Source organism: Falco cherrug, chromosome Z (assembly GCF_023634085.1).
Source record: "Falco cherrug isolate bFalChe1 chromosome Z, bFalChe1.pri, whole genome shotgun sequence".
NCBI lineage: Eukaryota > Metazoa > Chordata > Aves > Falconiformes > Falconidae > Falco > Falco cherrug.
The window spans coordinates 13,924,274-13,950,530 of record NC_073720.1 but is presented as its reverse complement, the minus strand read 5'-3'; the positions used below and the strand labels follow the sequence as shown (position 1 = coordinate 13,950,530).

Genomic DNA, 26,257 nt, shown 5'->3' with positions numbered 1-26,257 from the left:
AAAACATGTTTTTTTACAATTCAATCTTTGATATACCAAATAAAATGCTTGCTCTCAGTGTCCTAATTACCAAAATGCTAAGGATACTGGGTTTTGCATTCTGGACATTTTGCTGCACAAAATACAAACCCAAGTCTTTTCCATTTACAATCTAATGTAGCTGATTTTACATTTAATAATATTTTTGAGGTTTTTGATTTTCAGGTGTGCTTTTTTCCTGTAACAAATTCATATTCATTTATATTAAACTCAAAAAATTGTTTGGAGTTGTCCCTAAGGTGTTTTTAGTCCTTCTGCCTTTGACTGAAATAGAAGTGTTAATAAAGAGACAGTGTGGATTTACAATGGTCCATTGGTGCTCAGGCAAGATGCTTTAACACTTACATATTCTTCCAAATAATTTTTGCATTTTGTTTTGCCAGTGACTTGCCCATCAGCAAGTCTTGATGTCACGCATTTGAACTAAAGTAAAAACCCAAAATTAAATCTTTGTGGATGGGAGATTGTTACCTATTATCAACTCAGTTGGATTCACATGCAGAATGCAAACTGAGTAAGTGTGTGTGACAACCTGTTATTCAATATTTCATGAAACAACTAAAAGTAGTGTTCTGCTAGGAAAAACTATATTTTGCATGAAATTTAAATCAGCCTTTAATTAAGGGCTTCTAGCAAACTTGAATGATTTTAGAGGGTTTTTTTTTTAGTTTTGCTATCTTTGATTATTGAAGACCTTGTTCTTGAACACCCTTGCTGTTTGTGCATTACTACTTGCAGAGACTTAAGACTTCCAAAACTACTCCTGCTGTGTACTTTCTGCTTTTGGATGCTGTATATCATGCTTAGGTTTTCTTTTTTAAGGTATAATCAAATTTTATTTTATACAGTGTCATTATAGCAGGAATCTTACCCCTGCTCTTATTGGGTTTTAATTTTTAGTGGGATCTGGGTTCATGTAGGATTGTTACCTCAGGCTCTGTGAAGATACATTGCTGTGTACTTCCTATTGCAAAATTGTTGCAGAAATAGTTCAGAACTGAGTTCTATTTTCATTTTATGATCCTTTCTGTAGCTTCTTGGTCTTTGTACTTGTATAGGTTAAGTTAGATAACACTTTCTGAGTAAGAAGTTCCATGCAAAGCTGTATTTGTTGTATAAATATGTATGACATTTCATTAAGATTTTCTACCATCTATGCCTCGCACAATGCTTTCCGACTTCCAGCTGAGTATAGTTTGTTTCCTCTGGAGCATTCTCTGTGCAAAACGTTTTTCAGGAAACATATTCAGGAAATCATAGTCAAACTAATTGCCAACACACACTGCATCTGCAAATAGTTCTTTTGTATTTTAACTTGAAAAGTGATGTTTTTGGTGCTGAATATTTTCTAACCTACCTATTGATTTTTAAAAATGTAGCTGACTGCTACTTAAACTCATTTTTTTTAACTTATAGAAGTTTTATCCAAAATACTTCAGAATTACATGATATAATAATTAAACTTATCCTGCCTACAATCCCTTGAAGACTATGGAAGGGAACAGTGTAAGAAGGTTCCAATCTTTTCATATCTGAGTGCCTGTCTAAATAATGATTATTAGAGGCTGTATGCCAGACTTGATAGACATTTTCTTAACACAGTAATACAGGTACTGAAGAGCAGGATGTTTAAAGTAATTATGTGTATGAAGTTTCATGTTTATATAATTTTAGGTGATGTTGGCCCAAATGTACAATAAAGATGCTAGCTTGAGATTAAATTGTTACAGAACTTGGGTCAATACTAGTAATATTTCTTCAATTGTTTCTTTATCTGTACAGGAAATCCAAATTAAAAGTTGACTGGATCTTTACTAATTTAGTAATTTTCATGCCCACATTTTTAGCCAGTCTTGGTTTTAGACATACATAAATAAAAGCATGGGATTTCCTTTATTTGTGGAAAAAATTATTTGGATGTTTACATGAAATAGCACTGTCATCCAGTTATGCAAATTGCATGTCTAAATACTTATATGAATGCATATACTGATGTGTGCATGAAATGTACAAGTGCGTAAAATCAAAGATGCCATGCAATTCAGGTTTTATAGTATTCAGCTTTGATAAAACATTTTATTAAAAATTAAAATTTGATAAAATTTTATAAAATTCAGCTTTGATATGCTTACATAGTATTGGGGGCGGGGGAGGAAAAGGGAAGAGTTGCCTGAAAAATAAGTTAGGTCACCTTTATAATAACATTTTATGTATTAAAATAAAGGTTTAAGTGGAAAAATAAGACTCCTAGAATGGTCATGCATTGGTTACTCATAGTAGGTGTTACTACTATATGAAATATCTACAGGGTTCCTCTGTAGGAAGCTTGCAATACAAATATATAGGCAACTCAAATACTCTGGCAATCCAAAAGGTGCTTCACTTCTGGTGAATATGTCAATTCTCTTTTTTTTTTTTTTTTTGCCTATAACTAGAGTCAACTGAGATCAGTATACACCTTTACATTGATTTGATAAGTTTTGATTATTTTGATTTCTAAAATAACTTCTTTAGGACATGCAAAGAGCAGAGATTTTTGGGAAAATCAGAGAATTTCCAATTTTTAGAATTTAGAAAATGGGTTAATTGCCTGGTGACCAGCTAAATGGAGCACACACGGCCTACTTGTTTCTCAGTTTTCATGTATGAACTATATGAACTAGAATCAGGAATGCTGTATTTCTTAAACTGAAACACAGGAAAGTAAGGCTGACTTTCGTTAATATTTTTGGCTTTCAGCTTTACTGTGAGTACACGAGGTGTTGCACAGGCACTGGTTTTAGGTCTGTTATGCCAGGATGAATTCAAGGGAATTACTGCTAGGCCCCTCCTTTTTCTTCCTGGGAGAAGGATATTGCTGGCCTCACAGTATTTGTTCCCTTCTCTGGAATCTCGCTGAATGAGAGACTTCCCATCTGTTGAATTACCATAAATATTTGTAGCTGATATGAGACAGCACCTGGGACCTTGTAGTAAGTGATAGCCTTTTTCCTGCTATAGGCTTGTAGGCAAGTAGGCAGAAGAACACTGGAACTTTATGGACACTCCATGCAGTGTGGCTCCTGCTTCCACAAACCCAGACACAGGATGGATTCCTAGCCTCTTTTTTTGAAGAGGTGATGCACAGATCTCTTTATGAATAAAGAATGTTGGCTGCTATTAATTTAATGTGTTAATACAGGACATTACAACCGTAAAAATGAAAAATGCTTATCATTTGCTAGAGGATACATGTTTTGATAAGATTTAATAGCATTCACTTCCAGTTACACTTCATGGGTCATTTGCTGCCTCATTCCAAATATTGGAAAGGCAAATGTAAAACCTGATTTCTTAAGTTTAATAACATGAGACTAGAATTATGCCTTTACAAAAGACTGGGTACAGCTGCTATATGGATGTGGGAGGCTGTGCCATTGTATCGCAGTTCCCTGTCTTACAACCTAGCTTAGATCCATCACTCCATATGCTAACTTCAGTAGAAGTTTTTTTTTAACTTCATGGTGTGGTATTTCTACAGTAACTGTCAGTATGGTCCCATATACCATTCTTGCTGTAATTATTTCTTTATTTCCATCTCTACACTGATAAAACTGGAATAGTTATATGCTTTGTGTCTGCTGAGCTGTGACAACTTCATCTACATGCCTCCATTAAAATTTTGATCATGTATAGTCATTTTCTTTTTTGCTTAGTAGCTATAAAAAAACTTCATCAGTGCTACACCCGAAAGGAGAAAGAAGGCAGGGATACAAAAGGGACATGATATGCCTAAGGTTATACAACATGTCACAGCATTAATTTTCCTCATTTTACACCCATAAGTTGCTTTGAGCAAAATCTGGTTTTGCAGCAGTTGAATCTGTTCGTATGCAGATGCTGCATTTTTCCTGACTTACATAAAGGAGTGGCTTGGATACTATTTTGAGTTCAGTTGTTTCTGTGAATACTATCCTTGTTTCATTATAGGTAATTTCAAGCAACTACATCTACAACTTGGCTGCTAATTGTGATCTCTGCTTATGTTTTATTTCATTGCTTGAGTCACTTTGTATGTCTTTCTTTTTATCTTAGTGAGGGGATAGATCATATTCCTTATTACTTGTTTTTAACATTGTCCCCATTCACTGCAGTCCTTTGAGTGCTGAAATCAAAAGCATCATATGTACATCCAGGGTTAGTTAAGAAACACCCACACATGGAAATGCCAGCTTTCTGCACTTTGTCAACACTTTCTATAGTTTCTGTAGTGGAAATACTATGAATATGTTGAAAAAAACCTGAGGAGAAAATCTTGTGTGTCTCAGCCTGCCTAAAGGAAAGGAACTTTTGTCTCCTGCAGTTGTCAATATTGTAGCCTGTTATTGAAATGTTGTGTCAAAGGTAGGGAGGTTTCTGTCTTCCAGAATACATGAAAGATAGTCATGGCATTATTTGAATTAGAAAGGTGAGTACATATAAAAATAGATGTGCTACACACTACATACTAAGTTGCTTTTCTTCTTTGAGGTAAATTTTGCACACTCAGTCTTCTAAACTCTTACTATACAGCCTTCTTTTGTGTAAGAAGATTCACAGTCTTTATGTTTGTACAGAATCTTGCACATAGAATCCTTGTGTGTGATTAAGGTTCATTTGTACCATGTTAGTGCTATGCCTATTAACAGTTTGGACAAGCATTATCATCTAATTCACAGTGTGTTGTACTGGTATTGGTGACTGGGATCTTTCCTTGAATCTGTTACAACCTTTGGCGAGACAGTGGACCTCACTGTTCCACTGTGTCTGCATTCCCTTTCTCTTTCCCCAGCTTGATTTATGTTAGTAAACCTATTTTCTTACTGTTCCTGCTATGTACAACAAAAATTAGTCTCAGATCTTGACTGGGATTTTTATGCTTTGCTATATTTTACCAGACAAAGATATTTGAAAGAAATGCACAGGATTTGATACTAGTTTACTTGCATCTAAAAGTAGTGGTCCCTGTATAACTAAATGCCAAGCTTCCAAAATTTTTGGGAAGGAAAAGCAGCCTGTCTATTAAACTGAGCTGAGACAGGAATTGTGCGAAATATTTGCAAATAACCCTTATAAAATTTTTCTAGCTTTAATATTTGTCACAAATGTTATGATCCTACTATGCTTTTTATAAAGACTGATCATGCATTATTTTTGTGAATGTAATTGCAGGAAATATATAGTTTGGTTAAGAAAATTTAACTTGTTCTGATGCCCTTATATTCAACGAATCACTGAAATGTGCAGGTAGAACTTGGCCAGTTTGAAAGGATGGAATTTCAATTTCATTATGGTCTTGCTGTAACAGCTCAAAAAATGTTAATGTACAGTGCTCTTAATGCTGGCGCAAATCTTGCAGCCTTTGCCTACTTCATGATGAGTTTAATTTTTATCATATACATATGCATATTATTTTATATACCTTTTAGGGACAATGCATATTTAAAAATAATTGTGTCAAGCAATTTGTTTATGTTAAATACTTCAAGTCTAATGAAATAAGGAGGTATAAAATATTTTGAACTCCTACAACTGCAGCAGATTCAAAACAGAAATGAAGCAAAATTATCAGACCTATGTTTGCATAAGAATTCAGGTCAGATTTGGCCATAAAATAATCCAAATGGGAGTTTCATCTATTTCTTTAACTATTTATGCTGCCTCCCATATACCATGCTTTAATTTTGCCTTTGGCTTTTTAAGAGATACTAATTGGTAATGCTGACTTAGGAGTTCTCCTGTTTGAAAGACTGTAGAGAATAAAGACCAGCACTGAGTATGCAGGTAGATTTGTGTCTAAACCACAAAAGATAAAGAATACAGATATTCATATAATCATATTTTCCTATAAACAGTGAAAGATGGTGAAAGGTATGCAAGTAACTTCTGTTTTCTCCCAAGCAGCTGTTGGTACATGTCTGGTAACATACATATCAGGAGATAGAATCTCATAGGGAAAACTGCATACTTGCTTGAGCCATGTGTCATAAGGCAAATGTGAGTAAAAACCTCTGAATGTGATTCTGCATTGTTTCTTTCATGAAAGTACCAAAACAGTCTAATAGAGAAATGTGACTGCGTTGACTTCACCCTTTATAGTATATTTTCCCAAGACTCTGTGAATAAACATCAGAACTCTTTACTTGTGTAGCAGAAGTCTTCAGTTTCTCAATCTATCTTTCACTTACATATAACTATTTTTATATAGTTTATACATATATATGTATTTATAAAAAATATAGTTATGTTTTTATGGTTCTAATTTCTTCGACATTCACAAAATTTGCACGGGAATGTAATCATCCCCAGGCTATTTCTAATACCTCAGAGACCATGTGTTCTGATACTGTCATAACCAGTCATATTGAGCACACTTACATAAATACAAATGGAAACCCAGAACATTGTATCTGAGAGGCACTGTCATGTCTGCAGACAGCAAAAACATGTATTCAGTTAATTTCCAATCATAAGAAGAAATTATATAATCAGTGTGCAAGACCCTGGAGGAATCTTTTTGAGCTTAGTTAAAAGGCATCCACTTTGCTTTGCCAAAAAAAATACAGGAAATAAAAGATTTGACTCATGGATGCCAAGATTGGTCTTGAGACTGACTTTAGAAGCATAAGAATTTTACCCAATGAACTATCTTATGATGTGTTAAAAAATAAACAAATAACATCTACAAAATTGCACAGTAGTGCACATGTAAAGGTTATAGTTCATTATTATTTAGTTATTCAATAATACCTGTATATTTACTTGGGTATGACAGTTCTGCAGCAAATATGTAAGACCATCTTCTAAAAAAAATAATTGTGTATGCTATATGAAGAATATGTGTGGAAAACAGTTTATCCACAGTTTTTAGCAATAAACAGGGAAATGTCTTTTAATCCCCTGAAAAAAGACATAGTCCTATTGTATTTTGCAATTTTAAAAAAGAATGAAATCTGTCATTTGTGAACTGCAACCAGTTTTCTCCGATTGTTCTCTGCCTGCATAAAGAAATTTAAAATGTTAGTTATTCACCTTGAAAATTACTGTCTCTACTTCAAAGGGGAACTCCTAGGAATAATCCACTTAATATTACCAGGCACTTGTATGATAATAAGACAGATCTTATAGGTAGATAACATTTTCTTTGCCAAAAACCTTTGTGTAATAAAGAAAACTATTGTTATGAAAAAAAGACATAAAAAAGGATAAATGGCTCCAGAGAATTTAAAGAGAAAAAAAGCCATCAAAAAGAGGGGTACTGTTGAATCCAGAGACTGAAGGTTCTTTTCAGAATAGAATTAGTTGGAAAGTAATTATTCTGAAATTTCACAAAAGACCTGGTGATACAGTAAATTAACCTGTTTTACTGCAAGGCCAGCTCCTTATGACACTTGTGACTCTCTGAGGTGGATTTGCTGATCTGTACCTGAACAAAGTGTTCCTACTTAGAATTTTGAAAGTAAATTTAAATCCTTATGTAAGACGATCTACCTAATTTTCTGTTTTAACTTGAGCTCTCTCAGAGAGCCAATATGGGTGCAGAGGTACAAGGAACTGAGCAGGTAAATTCTCCTGCAATAACTCATCCTACAAAATGGACCATCTGACACTGAAAAATGGTAAATTTGTCTCCTTTTCTGCTTTTAGTGGTTATTCTATCAGTGTCCAGCCAACCTGGAGAGTTCTGCAGGTGAAAGGTACAAGAAAACATTGAGGAGATACAACCTGTCATCAGTTATATACTGGTTGGGAATAAAACCTGTTATTGTTTCCTCTACAAGATTTATAAATTTCTGTCTAATTTCAGGGTTCATTAAACTTTCAGTATCTGTATAATACACATACAGAAACAAACCTTGCTTTCTCCTTGAAATATGTGAAGGCAAATGATTTTGTAAATGTGAATACCCTAGTTTCTGCTCTTATATTAACAGGTTATATATATATATATACATACCGTCTTTGATATCTGTGAAGATGCAGTCTATGTTCATTTGCATTTGTGAGAAGAGATCTTAACATTAAAATATTTTGAAATCAGTGAAATTGAGAACAGCTTATAGTCTCTGGATCCTCTGACAGTTAAGGTAGGGTATTAGGTGTTTAGATCTTAGGACTGCAGAGTGGGCAGTTTTAGTTAAGTTCTCCACAAGTTATACCACTGATATGCCGATAGACCAAAGTCCATGATTTCTTTTCTTCAGATAATTAATAGGATAAACAACACAGATGCACCATCAACATTCATAAAAAAACCTCAGGGCTCTTCCATGAAACTTAGGTGGAATGAAATGGCGTACATCATAATGAGAAATTAAATATTGTATCTCTAGCACAAGGAAAAACTTAGGGCTTGAAGCTTGATAGAATTGATGACCAGGAGACAGGAAACCAGAACTGATGGGAAGAATTTTCTTCCAAACCACTCAGTCTATCCCATCTATCACCTATTTTTTCTAATCTGTTGTTACAAGATTAGGATGTAGACAAATGTTTTACAGATGTGAGTTTATGGTTATTGGTTATTGCCCATGATCACTAGTTTATACTTTCTTGGGTCTTGGAACTGTTTTTCTGAGACACATTATCTTTGATAACAAAAGGACATTGTGGAGGAAATACCTGTTCAGAACATAAAAGAAGAAAGTGGGGAGCAGAGTCAGCTTCATAGCAACTACATACAATAACCTGTACAGTTAGATTGCCTTGGAATTCCATGTCTTCTAGGACATAGAATGTTCATTTGCTATGATTTGGTGTGTGTAGCTTTATCAAGTTATTTAAAAGAAAAAAAAAATGTTTCTTTTTTTACCTGTGACTAAACTGGATACAATTAGTGGCAGGACCAACATTTGCAGCATTCTCATGAGTAATTCTCCTGGAAATGAAAAGTACTTGACTTCCCGATAGCTCATCTTGTATGATCGGAGAGAAAATCCAAGGATTACACCTGAAGAGAGGGAAAATATATCATGACTTTCTCTTATAAAGTAGTAATAACATCCGAATGTGAACATCATAATTTCGTATTTAGTTGACGTATCTGATTGTAAGATGCACTTTTTAGTATGCCCTAGATTGCACTCCCGGTTTGTTCCCATAAATACCAACTACTATTATGAGTAGTCCTACTGAAGACATTACATTTTTTTTCACTGTAACAGAATCAGAAGGTTATTTGTGCTGCTATATTTTAAAATCTGGATTAATCTAAAATGTACATCTTGAGCACTAATGAAAAGGAAACAGCCCCTGCTACTGCAGCAAAGTGCTTTGAATTCTGGAATTTTGAGTGTAATCATATATGCAATGCATAGACATACTAACTACCAACCTGCATAAGTCTTGTCTGTGCCTGTTTACTCTGTGGGGCCTGATCCTGCCGATGTGCTTCAGATTGGGTGAGATAACCAGGACAGACATATTTGAGAATGCCCTTGTGGCTTGGTCTTTACACGACAAAACAGCATCAGGAGGTCAGTAGTTTTACACATGCCTACCTTCAGAAACACAAGCACTTGTGAAAAAGTGGCTAATAGGGGTTGGAAGGTCTTACTGAATGATTAAGTGGAGTTTCAGTGCCTGAGGGAGTGGAGTAAGGGAGTGCCTGGATCCATTTATCTTGCTGGGAACAGATAAATAGTGCTTGAGATAATTTACAAATGGAAGTGATAGGTTGACATGTGACAACCTAAACTTCTCAGCTAGAACTTTGTAGATTTTGTGCTGTGCTTGACACCCACTGCTTTATTTGCTTCTTTGGTTAGCAAATAACTTATTTTGTTATTATCGTAACTAGTTACGTTTTACTGAATGTCAAATGATTTGGTGCCTATCTGATGTAGGTGTTCTATATCCAGCCAGGCAATACATGGCTTTATCTGGAACACCTTAACCATACAGATGGTAAAACTCAACTATCCCTCCTTCCCATTCCTGAATTCATGTTGTTCCCCACTGTCTAGTACTGGCATTTGTGCTAATTGTGGCTGTATAGAAAGTTGGATCAGAGAATTGATCCTGCTGCAAAAAGAATTTATTTTACTTGGTTAATTTTCATCTAAGTCAATTCCCAGAGATAATTTGTTTGCATGACTGCACAAGTGTTGGTATCTTCACAAGGGAATGTACCTTGGTACATTGTACAAGGTACAAGCAACGCACCTTGGAGTAGGGTAGGACTGCTCTTTTTGGCAGATAGGGAGACTTATGTTTCCTAAAGCTTTTCATGAAACTGTGTGGTCAGTGATGTGAGGCAGAAGAGCATTCAAGCTCACTTCTAGACCATGTTAGCACTTGGAGATGTCCTGAAAATGCCATAACATTGAACACTTCCGGAGACTACTAGTTCCAATTCTTAATCACTTTGTGGTTTTGCCTTCTTTTTTTAAATCAGATTTTAGATTGGTACATCCATACAGTAGACAGTATCTTCATGCCAAATTTTACTAGCTAAAATATGCTGTTATGCCTCCTACACTAGCTTGCTGCCATCTGCTCATGTAAGGCAAGAGCTATAACCCTTGTGTTAGTGACCACTGTCTGATCATGCCGCTAGAGACTTCAGCAGGTTAGCTAGGTTAGAGTAGTCCAGAAATCTCTTGTGTAGGATAGAAAATTTCAGTGTCATAGAATGGTAGAAAAATGATTAGAGGACAACTGGAACCAAGCACAGAGTTCACACTATGGAAGAAAGCGGGGGGACTAGAAGGCATTTGTTTTAGTCTCATTCATGTTCTATAGACTCAAGTAGTCAAAGTGCATTTTGAATAAATTATATTTTTTTTTAGGTAAAAGTAGATCATAAAATGCAAAGAGGAAGGACCTCTGAATTATTCTTGATTAAAGACCTGCCTTAGAGTTTTCCTTCTTTTCAGTAAGGTTCTAAATTCCCCTGCACTGTTACTCATTATTTTCTTTTTATATGGGAAACACATTTCTCAGATATAAAGAATCCATCTGGACCCATTGTTTCAGAACTTAATGAGCACTACATTTTGACAACAGGATAACAAGCAAATAGAGCTAGGCCAGTCTCTTACTTAGACCACAGTCCTGCAATTAGTTCCACATGAATTAATTTCTGTACTAGTACAAAGCCTCACTGAATTTAGTAAGGGTTTCTGAGGCTGCTATAAGAACTAGTTCTGACTCTATACTATAAGGGCTCGATTATCTGGTCCGCTACTGTCCACGCAGTACAAAGTAGCCTAAGAAAGAATCAGGACCTGAGTCAATGGCTGTTTGAATGAATATTATTGATAGTGAGAATGAGTTTCTGAAGTTCCATGTAAACCTGTTGAGCCAAAAATTACTGCTTTTTTTTTGTTCTAAAGTGCTCTATGCGTAATTACAGGATTACCCAGCACTGAAGTTGCAAAAAGAATTTCTGAGATGTGGGAAAAATGTGCTTGGTAATGTATTCTAGTGAACTGGTTGACACCCAGTAGTTACTAATTCTTCAGCCCTAATCTTAGCACTGCTGTTAATTTATATGCAGTCATGCCTAAGCCATAAGAACCTTTCCCTGACTCAGTTTCTTTCCTTGTAATATAGGTATAGTAGTAGTTGCTTCATAGATGTTTCTGAAAATCGATTGTGTTCACATAATGACCTTAGCAGTGCAAGAAGGAATTTAAGCAAATTATTTCCTCACTGTAGTGTCTAATAATGAAAGCAGAACCGCATAATTTTACCCATCTCTTTTGGTTTTAGAATATATGGTGATGATACTGGGTATTACATCCTGTCTGAAAGTCAAACTTGGCAAGGCAGCTTTGACTTCTTTGACTTCACTTCTCAGAACCAACATTCACATGTTTTAAAGAGTGAGGTAACAGCATACAATGATGATTTAGAGATAGGCACAATGATAAAGTATCAACATAAAATTGGGAAGTTGGACCTGGCAGAAGGTACTAAACCTCTGGAAGGTGTGCAGTATTTCAACAACCATCCATGTCTTTGTGTGTGGTAAGAGTTGTAGTGCTTAGCACCCTCCATGGTCAGGATTGAGAAGATTAAATACTGGAGCTGGCCTTTCTCTGTAAAAGTTTCAAGTTTCTGACTAATTCTGAGAATTTTAATGAAGCAAAGCTTTGTGTGAAACAAGTTCCCACAACCTGTTGTGCAGGTTTCTGACTACCCTTTGTAACAGAGAACAACTAATCAACAATCGACACTATCAGAGCCTGACTTCTCAAATGGTAAATGGTGTACCATTTCTGCGCTGCAGGGAGGAGTAGATTTCTCAACAGAATTTGTTAATTTTTTTCTGGAAATAATCAGCAGTGCATGTTTAAGTTAAGGAGCTGAATTCTACACATGTGTATAGTTGTATAACAGAACCACTTTGCTGAATAATTTATACTGTTCATAATGAAGAAGCAAATCAGATTATAGTTATAAAAAGATTTTTGAGGTGTTCTTGTCAACGGTATCATCAAATTTATGGAAAACTTGGTTTGCACATAATCTTGATGACAGAACAATCCTTGAAATAAACCATTTCAGTGCATTTTTATACCAATGTAGATGTTTAAAATAAAATTCAATCTGTATGAATACAGTGAAGAGAGGATTTAAAACTTGAAAGGAGAAGAAGGTGAAAATAATTCTGACAGTGATGGGAATGAGATGGAAATGGCAAAAATGGCAGATATAATTTGGGATTGCTTATACCTTAGATAGGAATTCACAGTGATGAATGGCCTAGGGTTTTCACTTCTAGATGCTGCAGTTCCAGAAAGGAACAATAAAGTCTTCATGTCAGGCTTTAAAAACTATGGGTATACCTGTAACCACTAAGAAAATTACAAATTCTATATAAAATTTCTTAAATGGATTAACATCAAAGTGTGATGAAGTGATCATTAAACTCAGGATCTGAAGCAACAAGACAAAACATCAAAACTTTTGTAATAGTTTTTTAGGAACAGATTTGTTATGGAGATGCTGCTTCTTCTTTATTTGTTTTGGTTTTTTCACAGAAAAAAAATATTGTAATGATCTACCAGAGCATCATCAACTTACATAGAATTTCTTAAATTGAATTTGGGAATAAACTTCAAAATCCTCTATGGAGAAAATGAAGTTCTTAACTGTATTACAAAATGCCTTGGTCTCACAACAGTAGAGAGCTGTTTCACATGATAGTTTGTGTTGCATAGAGGAAATAGGTTGCACACCTACACGTGGGTTTAAACCACCACATCAGGAAAAAAAAAAAAAAAAAGAACCATAACTTTTAGAAGATAAGAGATGGGGCTTTATTCAGATCTAAATGCTCATTCAGGAACTTCAGAACTATCCTCCTCCTTGGCTCACTTAGAAAACTTAGATATAAAAATTTAATAGAGAGGATTGCTTTTTTCACTACTTCAAGTAATTCATAATTTTAAAGAGAATAAGGAAGTTTTTAATTGGCATGATGTTTTTAAATGAACAAAAGCAGAAGCTTTGTTGAATAACTGAAGTTTTTAAAATGAATCCTTATGAGCTTCTGGTCTTCATTTAATTTCAGAAACATGCAGGAATTAAGGCCATACCATTATTTGGAGTTAATATTTTCTACAATGTCCATGCTCTCTGCTGTATTTTCATTCAGAAAGTAGAAAATCTAGGCAGTTTCACTTTTTAATTGATCAAAAATCACTCAAGCATATTTCAAGAGGAAATTCCAAGGTGATATATTAATGACAGTACAAGAGCTGCCTTTTCTTTATTAGTGCTTTCCAGTTCAAACAGAACACACCCATAAGAGTTACATACACTTCTGCTCTTTACCGGTAAAACTCAAACCACTGTTGAATGAGGTTCCTATCAACACCTTTTCTGTAATAGGTGAGGTATAGACCTTTTATTTTCTAACACGAAATAGAAAGATTCATAGTAACTGGAAAATAATACCTTAAATTAGGTAGAATAGTGCACTAAAGTAACAGCTGTTAATAGTCCTCTTCCAGAAGACCTTATAACCAGCAAGCAAATAACATTTTGTTCTATAACAGAAATTGGGCAAAAGCCAGTAAGAGAATCAGGCTCCTACCAGTTTAATGGGACACTGTACATTTTTGTTAGCTGCACAGCCATTTCGTTCTTACATTCCTGCAGAGCTCTGGAATGAATGCTTTTGTTCTTTGGGTCATTTATTTCTGCTTAATTTACCATTTTGTTCTGACACCTTTTCCTCCAACAACTAGTTTCAGATAAGGCCACAACTGTATTTGCTTGAGAGAAAAAGTTAAATTAACTTCTCTAGTGGTAAGAAATACTTCAAGTTGCCAACAAAATCACAATCATTCTTAATCTTTTTCTTTGCTTGCCACAAGAACCACAGACTCACAAATTCATTTGCATGCTTCTGATTTTAATTTTTTTCCATAATTTCATATTGAACCTTCCTCCTACCCTCACCCCCCTTGTATATCACATGCTCCTTCCTTACTTTCTGGTTTTCTTTATGTAGGTAGAGAGGCATGTTCCCTTTGAAACCGTTCTGATGAACCTAAATGCTAGGTACCTAATCTAAATATTCAATACCTAAATACTACAGCAGTCTTTTTTTGGTGATTTTTTGTGACTTTTACTGATTATATGTTAAAAATTAGCTCTTACTATGCTAATTATTGTTTAGTTGCTAACTAGTTACTTTTTTTACTCAATTGATTTAATTTAGGACTGCAGCGGAGTTGCTGTTCTTAATCATGAGGACTATTTCTTGTATAATACATACCTTGGTACTGCCTTATTGCATCTTTTTGACCTTTTTTATCCTAAAGTTTTAAGATTATGACCCTCTCTAAAGGTTCTTCACACAAACTATATTTGATGGGAAAACCTAAAAAGTACTGGAGAAATGCCCTTGGTTCAGGAGAGACACTTACAGGCTCTTTTGTCCAAGTCCTGTGTCAGGCGAATTAAGTAAGGTAAGGAAAGGCATGTACAGCTTCAAACTGAGGGGAATAATGCTGTGAACAACACTAGATTGCTACAGTCAGGAAAATAATACAATTTAAGCTGATTCTTTTAATAGAAGAATTAAGTCTTTTAATAGACTAGACTAGAATAGAGTATTTCAGCTGGAAGGGACGCACAACGGTCACCTGGTCCAGCCGCCTGACACCGCTTCAGGGCTGACCAAGGGTTAAAGCTCGTTACTAAGGGCATTGGCCAAATGCCTCTGAAGCACTGACAGGCCTGGGGCATCGCCCACCGCCCCAGGAAGCCTGTTGCAGTGTCTGACCACCCTCTCGGTGAAGAAGTGCTTCCTGACGTCCAGTCTGAGCCTCCCCTGGCGCAGCTTTGAACCCTTCCCGCGTGTCCGTCAGCGGATCCCAGGCAGAAGGGATCAGCACCTCCCTCCCCACGCCCCCTCCCCAGGAAGCTGCAGAGAGCAACGAGGTTGCCCTTCAGCCTCTTCTCCAAGCTAGACTGACCTAAAGTCCTTACTTCAAAGGACTTGTCAGATACTGAGATGAGCTCATTTGGGGGCTAAACCGGGGAGGAACTATTTTTTACTGGGTTAGATTTCTGCCAGATTAGTTCCCTGTACAGGTTTACTGCTGTGCTAGGTGGTGGTGGTGGTGCTGGTGTAATGGCAAGGGAGGAAAGAAAACATGTGGAAGTGGGAACATGCAACCAGGGACAGAGGTAGGACTGGCTTAATCAATCACAGAAACATACCCTTAAGCAACCTAATCAATTACTCTTCCTATGACAATCCAGAACAATCCAGGAGCTAACAGGTAGCTTAAAATTTCTTTACTTCTCTTCTTCTGAGGCCAAATTCAGAGTAAATGTTTTCCACATGAGCTTTCTTCTCTGTTTCATACATGAAGAAGACCAAGTATCAACTGTCTTAATAAACTAGCTGGTATCCCTGTACAGTTGTCACCTGACAGAGACCCAGTAGAGAATCTCACACGTATAGGTGTATATATATTTGTGTGACATCTTCCTTCTCTTTTAACTGGATGATGCCAATGCAGTAGAGAGCTTAAGGAGCTCTGCACTAAGTAGCTTTTATAGGTGGCTGTACTGAAGTGGAATATGTTGGTTAATTTGGACACAAATAGCTGCCTCTCCTTTGCTTGAGAGTTATCATGAGGGGAGTCACTGGAGAAGTTCCATAGAAGAGCTAGACATCCTAGGCACGATTGGGATCCAGAAGATCGCAGTGGTGGGATATGTTGTGGTATGGGACGGTTCTAGCAGCAAGGTGATAACTTACAGCTTGTTGACAGTTCTGTCATTGAACTACCTGGTTTATTTGTATATAAAACACATACCTGCTTTAGTCAGGGTGCAGTACACTTATTGTGCACAAGTAGACTGACCATGGCAGTTCTGGGTGGCAGGTACTGATTTGTGGCAGGCCTGACACTCTCTGGGAGTGCTAAAGGCATTGCCCAAGGCTACAGCATCTACTGTGCATGCACAGATGCACCCTGGAGCTCTCAGAGACTTCCAGACACCAAGCAATTTAGCTGAAACTGCTGTCTCAATTAAGGTGTGAAAGATCAGAAAACACCAGGCCCCAAACCCTCCCATTCCACCTGGAGAGAATTCCAAGGCTGTAAAAAGAGATATGTCTGGAGAAAAGCAGATGTATAGTGAAGTAAGTTACATTGATGTCAATGAGTTTTTCCATGCATCGGAAGAGAAGTCAGTGTATCATCTTTGCTCAGGGGTCACGACAGTGCCGTGGTGTTCTCAGCTATACTGAAAAGCGACAGAGCAGCAATCACTGTGCATCAAGGACACCTGCCTCCTGAGAATGACTCTGAAGGTTTGCTTTGTCCAGTGACAGCTATCGCCTCAATAAAATCACACCAGACTTCTAACATCATTATTCAGTTCCAATCTGCAAAGATTTAGAGACATTTTATAATATTGTATTTTTATTTTATAGTATTTTATGGGTATTTAGAGGTAAATTAACATAGATACATAGCCATTTAATTTGCAGCTCAGAACTAAGATGCTCAGAACCTCTGCCTGTCACTGCCTAACTCTGGAGGTTGCTGAACTCCTGGAACACCTTCATAGCTATGGCTGGGCACTCAGATGTTTTCTTTACTTGTAGATAAAGCAGCAGCTCCTCAGATTTTGTGGACAGAAGGCATACCATAAGAATGGGGAGTTTGAAGTTGCAAGGAAAAACTGATGTAGCCATCGGTGTTTTATGAGGTACTGCCTAAACCAGGATGCTTCTAATGCCAAATCTGAGGATATAACAGCATCTGTGTGCAGTTAAAACTATTTTAAAAAATCACTGAAATCTGTCCATTGGTACTTCTTGGCTCCAGTGTTACACTCACACATTTGTTCCTTTCCCTCTCTAGTTATTTGGTTCATTTGCCTTCCCCAATTAGGAGGTAATTTTCTTCCTTTGAGAACATGTCCAAAAGATTGTTCTCTTTTTATCCAACTTTTGCTTCCCTGTTTGCCTTTAATTTTTTTCTTAAGTTTTTTCTTGTTTTCCTTGAACTGTTTCTATATTTATTTCCCATCTTTGATTTCTTTTTTGTTATTTATAAGACAAGAAATTGCAGGGCATTTGTAGGGGATTTGGAATGAAGAGTTTTCACTGCTTGCACTGAAGCCTACTGTTCTTTGTGGAATGGGGACATTATTCCTGATTTTATCCACAGACAAAAGGGTTTACTGAAAGACAAGTACTCATAGATGCATGTACTCTTATTAGTCTCTGAGCTATAGAAAATATACTTTTGATGCAAAAAATAATTCTATCAAAATTCAGGAATTTGCTCTTACTATGCATATAAAAAAGATAATGCATCACAATTACGACAGATTGTATTTTGTGAAGTATTATTTAGAGTTATGGTACTACTCAGTGCTTTACAAAGTGACTGGAATAACTAGATTTTTCATGCCTGGGTTTGCTTTGGTGCTTCACCTTCCTGATTAATGTTACTGGTTTTACTCCCATAAAGAATAGTTCCCAGTAGATAAGAAAACTGCTTTCCAAAGGTTTACATAGTTCCTTTCTTGCCTTTACATTTCTGTCTTTCCTGTTTTTCTTCAACTGGAAGTTGACACAGTCCTTAACAGCACCAAATTCTGGTTTACTCTGCTACAATTTCAGCTGATCATCTGTACTATTTTGTCTTTTTTACTGTGTAGATGCACTGAGGAGTTGCATTCAATGGGGTTGAGATCTCTCAGTGCCAAGAACTTTGTGCAAACATGCCCAGAAAATGTGCTTCAGCTGTACTCAGAAGAACTCCTGGTGTAGTTTAACAGAGAGCCTGAGGTTAGACCTTGATAGTTGCATTTATTTGGTTTTTTTAATACCACCTCCGACATACACTACGAAATAGATCATTGTAGACTTGGCTTCCTTGATAGGCAGTTTCACACCATCATTTGTGGGACATTCAAATTATGCATTCATATCTCTATGGAGCAAACCCAACTTTTAATTCCTACAAAACCACCAGTTAATATAACTTAGTGTTGATAGTCTAAATCGGTAACCGAGTTCTTTGCCACTAAGGATTAAGTATTTTGTTGAATCAAGATATGCCTATGCCAGAACTGTTTGGGTCATGGAACATAACTCATGTGGCAGGCTTTGTTGAAGGATTTTAAAGAATTTTCTATCCAGTATTTTGCTGACACATGCAAACAACCTGGACAGACCTGGACAGACAGAGGAAGGTTTTCCTGTTGTAGAATACAAGACTATTGCTATATCAAGTGTAAGCATTACTGCAATCAAAGGATTGTTTGGTTTTTTGTTCAGTTAATTCTTTCAATAAAGAAACCAGGTTTGTGACTGAAATTTGTGGAATCATGTTACCATCTTTTTAAAAGGATAGATAGGAATCCTTCAGTCCCTAGCTGTTCAAATTAGTTACTTGAGCCACTTCATCCCTAAGAACCTCAATATGACTATGAAACTATTTGTAACTAAAACTTTCCATCTATTTGGTTTACTGGTTAACAGCCTCTTTCAACACATGAAAAAAAAAGGTGTTTTCCAAAAGTGTTTTGTTTCAGTTGATTAGAAAGAGGTCTTATGCCTAACTTCTTGTGAGTTAACTCATCTGAAGGATGTGTTGTAGCATAGAGGATTACTCTAGATGTATCCTCTGTATAGGTTATCATACTTGTCTTCTCACTGCTAGCCATTACTCAGAACGACAGAATTTCCCTATCTTAAAAGTCACAAAATTTGCAAAGGGAAACTGACACCTGGAACAATTACACAATAAGTACTTGACTCCCAATTGTGACCTTCAAAGTCCCTCTTGGTAAAAAAGCTTAGTTCTAGAAATCTATAAAGTTAAGAGGCGCTTCTCTGTTTTGGAAGACCCTCCCTTCTCACCATTCTGCTTGTGTTTCTCTTAGAATTGCCATGACCTAAACATCTATTTGCATATTTCCAAATTAAGTCCTAGGCATCTAGAAACTGAACACAACTGGCACATGCACACAGAGAATCACCTGGATTTGGGATGCCCTGCTGCGTTCCTGTTACTTTACAGCCTGGGGCTCCCTGTTGCATAGCCATTAGGCTAAAACATCAAGCCACCTTTTGCTCTCTTGGCATATGTATTTGTGTTTCCTTCTGCCTGATGACACAACTTCTGCCTGATGATGAAAGGAATGGTGGAATTGCATCCTTCTGTAACTTGCCTTTTGAAAGGAAAAGAGTAAGCCAATTCCTCAAGTGCTGCTGACACCATTCCCCAGGTGAGGGCTCTTATGCTTTTGGATCTTGGCTGGGTGAAAATACCTGGCATGGTCCTGACTCAGAAAGGAGTGGGAGTAGGAATGCAAACCTGTTTGTTTGTTTTTCTCCTGGCAAGTTTTAGGCAGTTATATTTGTGGGGTTGCCCTTCTGAGCCTTCTAGCTCTTGCTCATGTACTAAAAAGACACACAGCTCTAAGATTTGGATTCCATATGCAGCTTCCTTTGCTTACATTTTAGGCTTTGAAGGACTAGATTGTACATCTAGTTTGTTTAAAGTGTGTATTCCCAAGTCAACGTTATTTTAAAAGACATCAAAATGTATGCAGTAGCCTTTCTTATCAGCTGCCTCTGGGTAGTGCTCCCAGGAATTCCCTTATTAATGGTCCTGCTATACAAAGGCAATTTTACTCTTTTTTTAATTTAGTCCTTGTGAATGGTAAAACCAGAGCACTTACTAGAGCCAGTTTGAGGGAGCAGCCTATGTTTCAGTGTAAATAATGCTTAATGCTTAAGCCTCATCTTTTATAGACTTTTTTCGAATTAACAAATTTTCAGTTATGCCAAGTTATAGTAAATGGTGAAAAACAAGGCCACGCTTTGTAACTGTTAAACTGATTTCCATTTATGATCTTCTATCCATGCCAATAGAAAATACATAGACATGTCAAATTTCAAGCAAGAAAATTCATTTCTTCAACGTACAGAACTGAATAACAATTCAAAAGGTGAATATAACAGCTACTAAGAGAACAGACCTGGGAGAACAATGAGATAAAATGAGTAACAGTAACATTTTGTTATTCTCCTGATTAACCTGTTACCCTGATGTTCTTTTCCTCTTTTCTTTTTTTAACTGTTATCCGTTTCACTGTTGTACAGTGCATTGGACCTATCATTTTCCCCTTTTCTTAAAAAATACCTTATAAAATCTTCATCAAAATACATTTATTTTGTATGGATTTTAAAAAGTTAACACCCCCCATGGCTTCATCCTGTTGATTAAAAGTGCAAACTGTGTCAGTTCAACTTCAAGTCTGAAGGGCTGACATATTAAATGGAATAATCCAGCTCTCAGCAAAATTTCTCTGGAATAATTTCCATTTGTACTTTCCCTGTTTTCCATAGTTTCTTCCTTATTCCATATTGTCAATTTTTGTTGTATCAATGACTAACTAAAATTCCTTGGTCACAGCCTGGTTGTTTCTGATATATGTTGGAGACACTGTAGCATATTCTATGAACAACACAGTTGCAGAAATTAGTATGGAAGAAACCTCTTAGCTCTTTACTATTTTTTTTTTATTTATCACTTGCATTGCCTTACTGGTGTAGAGCTCCAGCTTGAACCGAGCTATAATATGCTAAGAAATAGATGTATGACGAAATATGGTAAGTCTTAAAGAATCATAGAACTGGTTAGGTTGGAAAAGACCTTTAAGAACTTCAAGTTCAACCATTAAGCTCACACTACTGATTCCACCACTAAGCCATGTCCCTAAGCTCCACATCTACACATCTTTTAAATACCTCCAGGGATGGTGACTCAGACACTTCCCTGGGCAGCCTGTTCCAATGCTTGACAACCTTTTAGGTGAAGACATTTTTCCTAATACCCAATCTAAACCTCCCCGGCACAGACTGAGGCGGTTTCCTCTTGCCCTGTCACTTGTCACCTGGGAGAAGAGACCGACCCCCCTGCCTACACCCTCCTGTCAGGCAGCTGCAGGGAGCCACAAGGTGCCCCCGAGCCTCCTCCTCTCCAGGCTGACCCCCCCCAGTTCCCCCAGCCGCTCCCCACCAGCCTTGTGCCCCAGCCCCGGCACCAGCCCCCTGCCCGTCTCTGGACACGCTGCAGCCCCTCAGTCCAGCCCTTCAGTGAGTGGACTACTGGGTTATAACCTGAAACTTAATGAAATACAAAATCTGAAGGGAATGCGCAGTAAACCAAAGGAACTGGGAAGATGGAGAGAGGATAAACACAACTAATTTGAGTGCATAGATTATTTTATGCAGTTGGTGGTTCCAGAACAACTGTTTTTTTTAACAAGGCATGAAAAAATGTCAATATCTCTCAGCTCTAGAAGTCATTGCTACAGTACAAATTATCACAATCCCTGCATTTATATCTTAAATTTTTAGCATCCTTATTAACATCCAGAATATCTAATTTCCTTATTTAACACTCTTTGATATTGGATTTCTTTGTATAGTGCACCTTATCTTCATTCACCTAAAAAGGTGATATTTTTCCTTTGGTATAATAAAATCCCTGGAAACTTTTAGATGCTTGGTTATTTCAAGAAATGGTGTGAGAAATTTAAGCCACATCAATGAAAGTTTTGGGGATTCATGAACAACTGATCATGCCATCTTCAACTACACCTTCATTGTGGGCAACTCGAAAGCATTCCAGTGCAGATGACAACTCATTCTAGCTTTACAACAGCTAGGGTGCTAGTAAGGGTCTAACAATGTTAAACATTTACTCAGCATACAAATAACTGGCACCTTGCTTGTGTTTCTGATGTTTTGCAATCACCATAGTGACTACCATGCATGCCTGAAACAGGGAAAGGACTGGCAAGCCCTAATACTAGCTCATTTGATGCTGAAATGTCCTTTTAGTCCCCTTTGATGCTCAAATAAAAAAAAAAATTTACAGTCTTTGAGGTGACCACTGTTTCTGTTGTAACACATCTTTTGATAGCACGATTGCTGTATTCTACTGGCTTTCAGGGAATTTTTTGTAAAATTTCTGAGAAATCATGTAAACATCCTAAACATCTCATGCAGTTACTGTCCTGCATGCCACCCAGGACAGCCTTGAAAACTGCTCTGTAAGAAGTGGTATTACATAAATAAACTTAAATTTAATTTCTATAGAGAATTTTGAGAATCTCACCTTCCTTTCCACAAGCTGTATGAAGAGTGCAGTGAACGTAAGTTTGTCTGGATTGTTTTATGACCACTCAGATGTACTGCTTTTGAGCATCACTTTGAAAGCCCACTGATTTGACAATTTAGAGCAAATGAGAAGGTAGCAAGTATACATTTAGTACATTTTATATCTTTACTGTGCATATACGCACAGCTGCTCTCTCCAGAATGCTCAGCTGTGATTTGCAATGTAGCCAAGTTTTTTGTTGTTACTCTGTGCCATGTATGGCAATCCTACAACCAGCCCTATTTCATTTCAGTAACAACAGAGTGCATGGAAGTAAATTCAGATTGTGATCATAAATTTACATAATTTTATTCAGCAAACAACTGCTACACTAGCATACGGTTCACATTTTTCAGCCTGGCTTTTATTACTGGCTACTTAAGAGCAGAATTAAACTTTTTTGTATTTCTATACTTTTTCTCCATTTTGAAAAGGATTATCTCTTTAGAATTTTCAAGTGTTACTCTGGATCTGATGATGTCTGTTTGTGTGGGTTTTTTTCCCAAAATTGCAACCATTTCTTAACTTCAAAAAGGAGTAAGGTTTTGCTGAGCATTTTTTTCAGAGTATTATCTAGGAAGGTTTTGCTACTCAGTGAGAAAGCAATTGTGCTGCGCAGGTTCTTTAGAAAAGCGTTGGGACAGAGGCAGCCTCAGAGTTCGGCATATATACAATTAATTTCTCCTTAGCTGTCCCCAAACTTTTCTTGATTTTCTTCTTATATGTTAAACTTCCATCTGTTATCACATTTCTGTCTTTATGTTCTGACATATTCTCTCACCTATGTCTCACCTCCCACAGCTGTTTCCCCCATAGTGATGCATCTTTGCTTTATTATGCAAATTTTAGCAAGGCTGCCTTTGGCAGGCACTGTCACTGTGTTCATCGTCCACGGGTAAGGGGGATCAAACACCCTTCTCTGGGTATGTCAGCCTCAGTCTTCAGTGGATGCAGATGATCTGCCAGTGGCAGGAAAGCTTCAACACACAAGAGGCTGTGTTTTTGGTGGGCGTGATCCAGGATTCTGCCTACCTGTATATTACAGACTTGCAGCTCTTTGGACTCATTTCATTTGAAACTATTGTTCAGCCCAGACGTGCATTGGGGTGGGAGAATCTGCTACTCTGGACAGCTTTTTATGGTTCATATATTTCAGGGGTTTTGTTGCATTTTTGCCTTCTGTATTAAGACAGGCTTTATTTAACTCTGAAATTTTTTCAGAGACATATGGACATTGGCAATGCCTTCATCTCTCCTGTACTCCTGTACAACATTCTTCCTGTACTTTTCAGTAATTTTTTATAACAGTGTTGGAAAGTTTTGGAATCCTATATATGGTGTGCTCTTTTGTAGATGTTATATGTGCCTGTCTACGTTTCACATCCAATGTGAGATTGCCTGCAATTACAGAAGACTGCATTCAGTAACACATCCAGCCCTGCACTCCTTCCCTCAAAGGTGGATAGGTGGTCAGAAAACAGAACTGGATCCATCTCCATCCCCCTTGAGTGTCCCAATGGATAGCTGTGGCGTATAACTTTGGCAGAGTCAAGAGGATTTTAACTAAAGATTTGGAGCTGTAATGGCTTCATAACTATGCAGAAACTGCTTCTTATAGTGCTTGTTTCACAGCCTCCCTCTACCTCACCGAGCCCCTCAGTTAAAACAGTATTTCTTTGGGAACAGCTTCTCAGGATCTCTGCTCAGCAGCTCTCTATGTCTTGATCTTTCCTTCAGTACAAGTTCAGAATCCACAGGAGATTCTTTGGCTTTAGGAGTCTTTGGCATTAGAGTAACATCTGAGCTCCTGTGGCATTTTTGGAAAATGGGCCGTAAGTAGCAGAGAATCAACACAGTCTGCTGAAGGAAGGGTATCTGAAAGGAAGGCAGTTTGGGGACAGGATGATGGAGCTAAGTAGTGTGGGAGAGAGGCATGGGAGAGAGGGCACTGCCTGAGATTTTGCTAGTAATTTGGCTAGGACTACAAAGTTTGTAAGACTTCCTGCAGATTTTCCATGAGCCACAATGACCCCTAGCCTACCTTAAATTGCTCCTGGTCCTCATGACACTCTGAATTTACCAGTGGTGAGCTTCCCAAATTTGTCTCACATAATTGTTCTAATCTATTTGCTCTTGCAAGATCCACTGCAGAAAACAAATTTAGTAATTCTAGGTGTCCCAGAAGAATCTGGAAAACTGCATCATAACTAACTCACTTACTGACCATGATTTTCTCAGTTTCTCAAAAGGCTTGAAAGCAGTTTAAATTTGACTAAAAATAGCAACAACAATCATAATGGCAATGTGCTACCTAATGCAGAATGTGAAGTCAGAAGGACCTTTAATGAGGTTTTTGTGAAATGGAGAATGGTGCCAAGTAATTCTCAACATGAATTATAACTTCTTGCACATTCATAATTAGGTTTTTAAAGATTAATTGGTTCTATATTGTAGCAGCTAGTGAATTCTGTTTAGAATTGGGTTCAGAATCAGAGGAATGGTAGAAGTTAGGGTAAATGGCTATATTTCTCCTTATCGTGTGAATGCCAGAAAATCTCTGCTTTGTCTGCAAGATATCAGTATACAACCCAAACAAAGGCATGTTGCAGCTACCAATTTCATAATAATGTTCATGTTTCCACAGACACTAACTAAAGTACCTGTTGCAAACTACAGCCCTGAAACTAGGGTAAGACATATGATCCTATCCACTTAACGTCTACCAGCATCAATCCTGCTCAACAAATAAATCAGAAATGCTCTATTAAATAGACTTTTTGATGTAAGTGCCTTGACAAAAGAGGCCTGAAAGAAATTTTTCTTATGAAATGTTGCTCTCTTTAAAGCTAAGGTTTTGCTTTTCCTGAGTTTAGCCTTTATGAAGATTGCTGGATGGTGAGTCCTGCACACTGATGTCATCTGTCTATTTAGATTACAGAGCATTAAGCATCATTTCTCATAAATGATTCAACCCTGGCTTGAGTATAGTTTGGTTTCCACCTACCGCACATCCAAGTATCTCTGATAAGACAGCAAGTGGTGCTAATTGATGGGTTAATTTAGCAATGTTGATTACTCTTTGCTAGGAAAGGGATCAAGCCCACCATCTGATTTTCCACAGATCACCAAACAACTGAGAGATGGTAACAATTTAGTCCTTGCCAAACTAGACAGATGGAGTTCAACCACTGAGTGTTTTCCAGACTCTTTCACCAACTGTCCCCTGCTTCTGAATATTTCCACAACAGCAAAAAACTCCAAAAACCCCAAATCTTGCCTTTTTGGGAGCTACCAAATGTGAATTACTGTTCTAATCATACATATGTACTGTAGACTTACACCACAAATAACAAATGTAAGAAAATTTTGGAGTATTCTATCATACTAATGAGAAGACTTTTTTTCACATATGACACCATATATGTCTGTAGGTTCATGAGCAGAACTAGAACAGCCAGCTCATCCTAGGCTGCACATTTTTATTAGTTCTTCAACTTGTGTTCCAGCCTTATTGGTACTCTGACATTGCT

At 37.1% G+C, this 26,257-nt stretch overlaps 1 protein-coding gene across 1 annotated transcript in view; it reads right to left on the bottom strand.

Annotated features, from left to right (window-relative positions):
• SLC1A3 (solute carrier family 1 member 3) overlaps positions 1 to 26,257 on the bottom strand; it is a 68,217-nt gene that overhangs the window by 38,328 nt on the left and 3,632 nt on the right. Inside the window, exon 3 of the mRNA XM_005432892.4 lies at positions 8,870 to 9,007. Within this exon, the coding sequence (XP_005432949.1) occupies positions 8,870 to 9,007 (138 nt within the window). The remainder of the gene's footprint in view (positions 1 to 8,869; positions 9,008 to 26,257) is intronic.